Source organism: Plodia interpunctella, chromosome 22 (genome assembly GCF_027563975.2).
Source record: "Plodia interpunctella isolate USDA-ARS_2022_Savannah chromosome 22, ilPloInte3.2, whole genome shotgun sequence".
NCBI lineage: Eukaryota > Metazoa > Arthropoda > Insecta > Lepidoptera > Pyralidae > Plodia > Plodia interpunctella.
This window is the reverse complement of record NC_071315.1, coordinates 2,632,643-2,644,319: the sequence shown is the minus strand read 5'-3', so window position 1 is coordinate 2,644,319 and position 11,677 is coordinate 2,632,643. Positions and strand designations below refer to the sequence as shown.

The 11,677-nt window shown below is 33.4% G+C and overlaps 1 protein-coding gene and 1 pseudogene across 1 annotated transcript; one reads left to right on the top strand and one right to left on the bottom strand.

The window, feature by feature from the left end:
* Positions 1-363: 363 nt before the first annotated feature.
* LOC128679728 (transmembrane emp24 domain-containing protein 5-like) lies at positions 364-1,738 on the top strand. Its single transcript, XM_053762145.2, has one exon. The coding sequence runs from the start codon at positions 550-552 to the stop codon at positions 1,228-1,230; it is 681 nt and encodes a 226-aa protein (XP_053618120.1). The 5' UTR covers positions 364-549; the 3' UTR covers positions 1,231-1,738.
* A 7,358-nt stretch (positions 1,739-9,096) lies between these two features.
* Positions 9,097-10,919, bottom strand: LOC128679732 (uncharacterized; annotated as a pseudogene).
* Positions 10,920-11,677: the final 758 nt, after the last annotated feature.

Below are 11,677 nucleotides of genomic sequence, written 5' to 3'. Positions count from 1 at the left end.
AATTTTACGGCGTAAGGCGTAACCCATAGTTTTCGAAGTTTTTTGTTGTATATTTTCAGAAACGAATGCTTACATAATGAAATGATTAATAAAGTACTCTGAAATAAACGTTTTAATCGACATAGCAAAAGGCGGCAAAGCTTTTTTGTACCTAATATAGAGATACTCCCTACTCCTAATCTGAAAACGTCATCAGGAATGCTGATTCGGAAACCGAATACCGAATTCCGTATATGCAGCCGCACTTAATTGAATGGTCAGGCTACATTCAGAATTTCAGATTCATTTATTCAAAATTTTCAAACGATCAACTTGCAAATGTTTGCAACCGTTTAACGGACGTGCGACACAACCAAAGAGAAGTAGACACATAGACACGACATTTTTTGTCAAGCAGGTCAACCATTCCCAGCCAGCTCCCGGTGTGGCGGAAAACGGCCATGAATAATAATCACAGAAATAGAAATGCTTTATTGTTCTGAAGAAATCTGATGTGGTAAATCAGTGAATTAGTGCTCCATTTCAATCCCTCGTAAAACAATTTTCATAATGCTGTATATTTTCGTGATGACAATTTTCAGTGTTGTGTATGCATATGAAAAAGATATGACTATCAGTGTGCAGCCTGGTAAAATGGATTGCTATTTCCAAAAAGTATCTCCTAAAGAAGTTATTGATATAGAGTATCAGGTCATAGACGCGACACACGGAGAACTGGATATATCATTTCAGCTGGGTGATCCATTAGGCCGAATTATAGTCGCAGATTACAAGAAATCAGAGAATAGCCACCGGCATACGGCCTCAGAAGAAGGCGATTACAGATTCTGCTTCGACAATACATTTAGCACGTTTAGTGAGAAAACGGTATTTTTTGATGTCATGATAGATTCCGAAGAATCGCAGGAGAAGGATTACGATGGCGACGATAGGGAATTGGAGCTTGGTAATGCGTTAGAAACCTATGTGATGCGCGTTAGAGACATATCAGAATCTGTGACTAGGGTCAAAGACAATGTGTCTGCAGCTAGGAGACTGCAGGAGCTTCATTCAGCTCACGAGGCCAGGGACAGGAACCTCGCAGAAGAAATGTGCTCCAGGGTTTTGACATGGTCTTTGTGGCAGATAGTATTGATGATGGTGGTGGGTATCATGCAGGTGGTTGTTGTTAGGAGCTTATTTGAAGACGGACACAGTGCAAAATACAAACGCTTTCTACCTGGACAATGACATAATTTATATTTATGATGAAAAATTTTGAATTATGTTGTCAAACGATGAAACTATGATGATCAATTTCCAAAGAACAAAATACTCTATTTAGTTAAATTTCATATTAAGAATTTTGAAAAGTAATCCATCATAAGTTTGCTTGAATAGAAAAAGCCAAGGATGAATATGTTCCTTATGAGAATAGAAATGTGGAGGCTATGAAGAATGGTCTTGAGTTTTATGGGCTCGATTATGTGAGAGAAACAAAGGTGTTTGTGCCTTTTGTGAGCTCAAATTTATATCACAAATGATTATGAAGAGAGATGAATGAAATAGCATTACACCAAAGTTATGTGTTAAATGAAGACAATTGTTACCAGTTTTTGGATTTATATTCTAACCTATAAATGGTTTAAGTTTGGTTCTCTGTTGCATTGAAAATTGTTTTCAATTAGTTATGGTCTTCTGCATGTTTTTTCAAGTTTTGTGTGATCTTGGTATTAATTATACAGCCTCGTGAGTTGGACTGTCTTTGTCTTTTTCTGCCCATCCGCAAATCTTTCCTACATTACCTTCATTTGTTTTATCAATATTATGTTTTTAAAAGTTGTTGAAGGAATATCAATATGGGAAGTACTATTGAGTGTTAAGTTTGTATAAAGTTGTTTAATTATCAACTTTTGTAAAATAATGGTTGATACCAAATATGTATGTGTTTATTGCATGGAATTGGAATGCAAAATTCCATACAATGAACTTACACTCCTATATATCATGCATTTGGTCTTCACTGGTCTTATGATGCTTTAGTTTTTTGTCTGTCCACTATCCACCATTGTAGAAGGTATGACTTTCAATTACCTGTAGGTTCAATTGTTTTTGCCTCAAAGACGGGTCTACTGGCAATTGGATTACATCACTTGTTTACCTTTGGTGGATATGTGATTTTCATTTGTATTTGTTTTCATAAATCTAATTTTAAAAAATTAATCTTCAAATTGAAAAAAGTATAGTATAGTAAGTATAAAATAAAAGAAATTGAAAAGAAGGTGCACTGTCATTTTATATATTTTGCAACTAACATCCAAAAATGGGAAGTTGAGTTGAAAATGATTTATGAATGACTTTGGCAGAGGCTAATTTCTTGGCTAGATTTCTTTGGATTTGAAGTCTTTTTAGATTACTCTTTTCTGTTCTTCACTTCAGTTTGCCTTCAAAGTTCTTCTCTTGTTTATTTTTCATTCTTTTGTTATATTTCATAATTCATTTTAGTTGGAGACGCTGACTCAACCTGAGGTCCGCCGCGACACAAACCGAATCATTTTTTGTCTGTTTTTGACCATGCTCAAAGGAACCTCAATCTGAGCTTTGCGGTAATGAAGACGTCAGTGCCAATGCTTGTAAAATTTTAAAAGCTGTTGTAACCTTCAAACGTCAAGTCCAATAACAAGTGCGCGTGCGCAGTTCTATTTCGGTACAATTCCTTTATCCACCATCGATCCTAATTAGCTTGTTGTTTCCTCTTTTTTTAATTATTATGTTTATTGCTATGATTTCCTCCAATCGAATACCAATAACTAATGTGATGGTGGTTACATGCAAATTTATTTTTGTTATTGAAAAGTTGGTCAGTTACATTTCGGATTCATGAATAATTCATGAACCTAACAGTTGTCTTTACACGTCGTCGTTTTGATTCATAATGAGCAACAACCACTGTTTGTTGACTGGGGTCTTTTTTTCCACGCTCAGAAACTGATATAAAGTCGTATATATTCAAAACCAGCAACATCCACTTTAACGGAGCAATAGATTTTTTTCATTACTATCTTATAGAACAGTGTCTATTAATAATATTTACAATAATTGAAAAACACATTTTGGGGTAATAACAGTACGACACACAGCGCACGGAACGTCATTTTGCTCGCACGTTCCGTGCTCTGTGATATGAAACTTTCAGAATAAAATTCGTAATCTACTAAATAGATAATAATTATATTAGAATATTGTTGTTTTTGCGTCTTAAACGTGGATATTGCTAATTTGCATCTAAGGTTTCTAGTGTGTACGCGGATTAATATTTTTCATATTTATTATTGGAATTTCAATAATTTTTTCGTTCTCGTAAGTCACTTTTTAATGAATATATACCTATGTAGTATTAGAGAAAGAAATAATATAAATTTTTATATGAAAAAAAGTTTCATAAACTAAAGTCAAATTACTATTATTAAAAGTTTGATTTCATCAGTATATGAGACATTCTACTTTTCTACCGACAATCAGACTCGTGTTTTCTGAATTTGATAAAAAAATTACAGAGTATATTTTTTCACAAAATATATTTATAGTTATTGTTAAGAGATCGAAGATTACAGAAACGCGTAGTGCAGTAACTTTTTATGTTAAATCTTTCATTTATTTCAAGTTTCATCAGTACAGGAACAAAAAATTGACACCTCTGTCACAAAAAGAAAATAAATGTCATTATTATTTAAAATACTTGTTTTTTAGTTTCTTTTTAAATTTGTATAACTAGAATACAAACATTTATTATAATCATACTCGATTAGTGGGATTTTTTATTACAAATACTAAAAAAATAATAATTTAATACCACTTTGTCACATTTTTGCTTTTTACAACAATACATTTTGATATTTTTTAAGTAACTTCAATACTACAATTGAAATTTTGTTAATATACATAGCGCAGACAATATGCAGTAATATAATAAAGCTATTTAGTTATAGTTTCGAATAAACTTAATCTCCATGTTACTTTGATGCTTAATTACAAGAGAGACAAAATCGTGACAGAGTGTGACAAAGTGGTAAATATGAATAAGTCAACATTAAACTTAATCGTTTAACACTTATAAAGCTTTTAAAATGATAACAAAACAAAATGCTTATCTTAAACATGATAATACTTATTACTTGGTATACTTAATCATTATTTGGTATACGTAAAATCAGACTTATCTTTTCTCTTAATCTACTTTTCAAATACTTCTATTGGTTTCTCAAATTCGTAAAAAACACGCTTTCCTCTTTTCACTTCTTTAGGACTAGGAATTATTTTAATCAAGTTTTCAAACATCACATCAGATACATCTGACTTGACTAATTTAAATATTTTTCCAGTGTCATCAACAGTTTTATAAAACATCACCCGAACATCTCCATCTTCATCCACACAACTTTTTGCAACGCCTAAGTAGATGTAATCGACTTTGCTTGTACTGAGTACTTTTACTAACAGATGTGTACCATTTTTTATTAATAATGGGTGGATGTTGTCTTTAGATATGTCATATGAAGTGCCAGGTTTATGGTGCTTAGGTTCTTTTAAAGTGACAAGAGGCTGATCATCTTCATCTTCCGAAGTAGAAGTATAAACAGTCTCATAAAATCTTTTTGTCGGAGCTCTAATTATGTTCGTTAAATCAGTCAATGGTTCATTCAAATCTGAGGTTGGGCTTTCGTTAACTTCTATTACGCGTTCTGGCAATGGGCAGTAAGTCTTTAAATTGTAGCAATCACAAAATTTGTGGCAAAAACAACTCAATGATCGGTAGCTCAGCACTCCAGGTTCCTGAGACATTAGTTGGTGGACGTCCATAGTACCTTTCAACGGTATAATTTCAGTTGGAATTTCCACTAAAATTTGGGCAATATCGTCTTTCTCAACAAGAAACACCTTTATCTTACTTCGGTCCTTAAGTGCTTCATAAAATTCAAAAGCGTCAGTAATATCGTGTCCACTGGCGACAAAATTGTCAGCTAAACGTTTAATAGAGCCTCCTATACCGTCAGCAGCTCCCTTGCCGTGACCGGATTCAAAAAAATTCCAGGTTAAGCTTTCAAATCGGTACTGTTCAAAAAATCTTGTTGCAAGAAGATAAAAATTATTTTTTTGTTTGTATTGTGTTGCTGGTCCATCAGAAAAAAAGTGGACTGTTTTAATTAGGGGTAATTCTTTTTGAACCCAATCAAGTACCAAATGCAGGTGTGCCCAAATAGCTGCAGGACCATGATTAAGATCAGAAGACACAGTACAAAAAGAAGTGATACGCTTGTCACTAGTAGAAGTCAAGTAATACATTACTGCGGTATGTAAAGTCACTTGGTTTCGTGAAAAATGCACTGATTGAATTTCCTCGTGGTACTTACAGGTGTAATTTTCGCTGAAATCTATATGTAAAGCAATTTCAGTTTCAGTCAATCCAGTTATACATTGTCGATATGATTTGTACTGATTTCTAATATTGAATACGTGAGATTTAAAAACTGTTAAATTTTCTTCAAATTTCTTAATCAAAATTGTAATCGTAACTTGTTCAGTCCGTTTTATATTTTTACTGATTTTGATTTTCTTTCCGTTCTTCTCAATGATATCTGCTTTTCTAACCCATTGTACCAATTCAACCAATTTCTCCTGGTCGATCATATTACAATAATAGAGTTTCTTTGTTTCACATTCTGTGCATTTTCCTTTCATACATGTTATTGAATTTACATCGCATACAGTTTGTGAGATTATTAGATTCATATCGTTGGTTTTAATAACTTTGTTTTTATAAAGAACAAATTTCATAAAAGTAATATTTGCGTGCAGCTTGCACATGCAAGTTTCGCGGCCATCAATACGAGCTGGTACGACGTAAAACGGTTTATGTTTCGCAAAATAGCTGTAGTGACATTTAACGTCGGGATTCTCTTTTCGAAATGATATGTATAGATTTTTTCTAGTGTCTAGTAAAATCCGTTTTTGCATCTTTTTTTTATGTAAAGTTACAGTCTCGTTTTTCCCAGCTGTAGCTCGTGACACATCATCCCTGAGATAAAAAGAATGAATTTTAGAGATCAATGAAATAATTCTTGGTCGCAATGTATACTTTTTTGATTTTCTTTTTATTCCTAAAGTTTCCTGAAACAGTTTAAGTTTTAGTCCCGAACGGTTAATTGCTCTATCTTCTAGGATGGTTTTAAAGCAGTGTCTTGTTTTAAAGTCTTTAATGTTTTTATAACGTTCCTTAATGGCGTTTGTTAAAATACAATATTTTATTTTTTCTTCGTCGGCGCTGACAATCTTATCTTGTTGACTTTTTCTAGTTTTAGTTATGTTTTTTTCTTTACTTTTTTGACGTTGAAGTCTTTTCTTGTATTTTCGTATTTTTTTCTGTAATTCTTTTAACTGCTCCTGTAGTTTCAAATTTTGTCTATAAATTTTAGATCTGTCACGTCTTACTTTTCCTCTTCCCCTTTCTCTCGTAGTGGATGAGGCTGGAGTCAATGAACGAGATCGAGGACTTAGAGGAAGTGACCTAGGGCTCGAAGGAACAGGTGTGGAAGTCGGAGTATACATCAGAATGTTCTTCAAAGATTTTTGTATTTCTCTTCTTTTCTTGTTTCTAACTTGCCATTTTCTTTTCATTTGTCTGTGTTCTCTTGGTGTCATATCTTTGACTAGCTTTTTGTGAGCATGATATCTTGCTAAGTCTTTTCGTTTTACTTCTGCAAGTTTTTCGGGATCTTGTTTCCTTTTTTCGCGACATCTTCGCTGCCTCTCTGCCGCAGATAAAACCATTTCTAAATAAATCCTATGATGATGTCACCTTAAATGAATAACATAAATAAATTAATATAAAGAACAAAAAAAACATTGATTAACAATTGTAGAAACTAAAAAAAGCAAGTTTTTGACGAAGTTTACCCCTCCGTCACGAGTTATACCACTCTGTCACATTTTTGTGACAGGGGTGTTTCGTGACAGAGGTGTAAAACAACAGTGTTATTGGACCTCAGCGTCAAAACAATTACGTAACACTCGTAAAAGTAGGTGAATATAAAAAGATACTAGAAAACAATATAATTACCTATATAAATACTAATAAAAATGAGATTTCAAAGTAGTGACTTACGTTACAGAGCGGACGCCGAATAAACACACGCACCTCGTTTCACTAGCGGCGGGCGACTAACTCTGCTGGCGGCCGAATGCGGCGTAAACGCGTGAGGCCGAGAGGGGAGGGGTAACTACTTTGTCGTTTAGCGTTGAAGGTCAAACGGCTACGGCGGGGTTTTTGATTTGTGAAATGCGTGACGGAAGACAGCAACAAAAAACATTACACCTGAACCCAACGATATATATATTTTTTTGTTTAATATTATGATCCTTTAAGCATATGATATTCTGATTGGTTTAATGATAATGTATCATAAGTGCAATTAATAATTTTATATTAAAGGGTTATATATATTTTTTTTAAGAGAGAGCATGAAGTAACATTACGTAACGCAAAGAGACACATATTATTTGTATGTAAAACACCTCCGTCACATATTTTGTCTACTATGTCACAATAATTTTATAAGAAGTAAAAACACAATAAATAACGGATTTTAGTTTATTAAAATGACTATACGATCCAGACAAAATGTGTGAAAATAAATTTTGAGGGTCTATAATTTACGACGAATATTGATTTTTTTTTCGAAGGAGACACCTCATTGTCGGTAAAAAAGTAGAACATCCCATATATGTAATGAAGTATATTTATGCATGACATAGGTCTTGCATAAAAATACATTCTTTGTTCCGCTCATCACACCTAACCAAAGTGACAGTATTTAATCTAATAGGCCATTGCCCATGGTTGTATTCGTTGTGTTAATGAGACTATGTCAGTACATGTCTAAAATCACTGAGAGTTAGCATTAAAAAAAACAAGGCTTAAATTGCTGTTGATTATGAAGTTTATTTTAAAATTTACCGATGTGAAGTATAATGAGCTGTTTTCCTTTTCCGCTTGGATTTTTTAAGCCTGTTGACAATCCTTCATAATGAGCTTCTTTTGTTGATTTAATGGACTCATCCTGCCATATTTTGTTTCTTGTGTGTCCTATAAAAAATATATATTAAGATATAAAAGATTATGAATATACGTATAAAGTAAGTGATGTATTTAATTAACATGTTTAAATATATTAATAACAGGTTAGTATTCTTCAACATGTTTAAATATATTAATAACAGTTTCCTTATCAGCAGATCGCATAGGAGTTTGTTTGGAACGCTTTTTCTTCAGCGAAGAAAAAGTGCACATGCCGCTCGGTCCTGGTTCACTCATTTTCGCTCACTCACTCAACAATTATTGGATACAAAAACTTAACAAAACAATAAAACTTAACAAAAACTGTAACTTCAACAACCAATAACAAGAAAAACAATAATACAATAAAAAAACAATAGAAAAATTACTTTTATTAAGTGTGTTAGCTAACAATGGTGTCAGATTTTTTCTAGGATTTAAATTTAGTTACGTGAATTTTAAAGGACATCATAAAGTATCTCGGTTATGATTTGTTTACATTTTGTCTCACGGGAAAATGAATACAGTATAAGTATAAATGTCCTTAGTAAGCGGTTTCAGGGGTTGACGTAAGCAACCCTGGCTAGAGGTGGTTCTACGACTAGGTCTAAGTATCATAATATTTATAGTAAAATCAAACAATCAATAACAAGTAAAACTTATATGCGATATAACTAGAAATGAAAATTCTAAGCTATTTCTGATTTTTCGAAATGATGAACATTCCAGAGTTGGGTAACAAAAGTAACTTAACGATTAAAAATAAGTTCTCGAGATCAGATCAATGCTACGTTGCATAGAATATAATATACTGTATACCTAAGCCGCGCCAATAAAGAATCAAATCTAAAACGGCGACTAAGTATAATGGTAGGATTAGCAATACTGCTGAAAAAAATTCGGAATTTTTTCTATTTTGCTGGAAATTTTTTAGGAATCTTCTATATTTTTCCATTTTATGAAAAATATATTTTTTAAGCAAAATTAATATTCTAGCATGGAAAACCTATTAGTTTCAAGCTTGTTAAGAGATACATAAGTGTGTAGAATAGGTAACATAGGTGTAAAAAGAAAACAATTCTTTGAGCGATACATTATTATTTATCAAAATAGTTCAATTAGTTTTGAGACGTTGATGGCCCTTCACCGGGGTCATTGTAGTCAATCTCTTCGATCCCAGACATCTCACTGTCCCTTTTTTCAGCCGAAGTATCAGTTTCACTTGATGAATCATCGTTGCTATCCATACTCACTTGTATAATAATAATAAAATCATCTATTTCCGTTTCATTCGTAACGTCACGTGTCCAGTACATTTCTTCAACTCTTTTAATATGGTTTATTTGTTTTTTCCAGTCTTCAGCTGTTATTGATGAGATGACATCTTTTGTTAATTGCTCAATTTTTTTTTCATGCTGTTCTACATTTTTGTCAGCAACCCTTTGTTTCAACAAATTCCAGATATGCTCAATCGGGTTCAAGTCGCAGTTATATGGGGGCAATCTCAGGACTTCATGTACGTGTGATTTTAATAACTCATCCACTACATACTTTTTCTCTGGCATCTGTTTCTTTGACTCTGTTAGGAGCCCTGCTTTTGTCCATTCCTCTCTGTAGGCTATGTTATGTTCCTTCATAAATTTCTTTACATCATCTTTTCGAGTAGCCGTCGTTGTTGCTTTGTCCAATTGCATCGAGTGATACGAAGCATTGTCAAGTACTAGTATGCAATTTTTCTTTCAAATATTTAAGAAAATTTGGCCCATCCATTTCGTCGTGGTAGTCACCTGTTTTACTTTTCGCTTTAAAAACCAGGCCAGCACCACTTACGAAACCATTTTCACTTCCTGCGTGAACTATTACCCACCTTTGTCCAGGGCTGTCATTTTTTCGAATACCCTTATCCCTCGAACTTTGCCAGCATTTGTTCACTGTGTAGTGGGCGTGGATCCATGTTTCATCCATGTATATCACAGGTTTTTTATCGGCTCCTAAAGCATCGTTTTCTCTAATGCGCCGCAAATAGCGGGTTCGCCAAGCTTTAATATTGTCTTTTTCTATAAGAATCGATCTGTTTTGGCGGCATTTTTTGAACCGATAACCAAGTTTCTTTTTTAAAATCCATCTCAAAGTTGTTTTTGATCCTTTGAAATTTAAGTCTTTTTTGGCGGATGCCAATATTTTATTTAACGTGGGTACTTCTTTACGCACATCGTAAATAGAATTAACAATATTTCCGATGTTATTTTTATTATTTCTCGTAAGTTGTAGATTTCTTCACAAAAAATATTTAATTTGTATAATATCATGTCGCAGGTTACTTAAGAAACACCCTTATTAAATACGAAAAATAAGTATATTACATACCTTTTTTTATTTTCACAATAGTGCTAACAGATAAACCCGTGGCCATGGCGGCGCGATCATTAACATATTGAAAAGGATGATATCGCTCCAATTTTTTTTCTTTATGGAAGTATTTGATGACGTTATAAACAAGTTCACGTGCATCGCTTCGAAGAACCTGGCCTCGTTTTCGAGAAGTCATTATAATAACCACGTATCAACACGGCCGGCACTCAAAAGTTGGGTTAGGAATTTGGAAATAAACAGAGCACGTCGTAGCAGCGTAAGAGCAAAACCAGACTGATTATTTTTTTTATACGGTACGCCCGTGTGTGAGTAAAGACAGCAATAGCGTGCGAGTGAGAGAGAATGATGAGCGACGCCATTTATGATTCGTTTCTTTATTGACGCGGCTTATAATAAAGGATTCAGTATAGAAAACAAACCGGAAAAACACAAAATATTTTTTTTTTGGTATCAAAACAACTTGGATTTCGCCGCTTCTACCAACTAAAGTGACACACACTTTTTTTGACAATGACAGATGACATAAGTATATATTTTTAAGAAATGGTAAAGAAATTAACAAGCGTTATGACAAGAAATTAACAATACCTATGTTTTAATTGGGAGTGGCACCTAAGGAATCTTGGAGCATCCAGGGAATCTTTTAAGGAACATTTTAAATTATTGGAAATATATTTAGCAGAAGAAAACAAACTTTCACTCTCTACATTTGTTGTGGGTGGTATACATAGGAGGAAGTCATATGCTTGGCTAAATATACTTGTCTGGGCCTCCTCAGTCGAATATCGCCAACTCCTCTCTATCTGATAAATTTACAGTAGATATAGAGGGAGTTGCTGAAACGATGTCATCGATATTTTTTTGTAGTACAGTAATATCCCGGACTTACGCGATAGGTGGGACCGAGCGCTATCCGCGCAAGTCGAATTCTCGTAAGTCGGGGTACAATTTAGCATATAAAGACATACAAAGTATGTTTAATTGGGACTGGAGACTAAATAAAACAATAATTTAGGAAATAAATTAGTATCTAGTTCTAGATAATATGAAAAACTATATTAATAAAGTGTATAAACACAATCCGAAGATGTTTTGACGTAGAAGGTTTCATAAATTGTAACAAAGTCGTCTGACGCGAGTTATGTGTGGGAATCGATGGATAGTCTTTTTAAAAAGAGACTTTAATACACTTTTATTATCTATCAATATTGA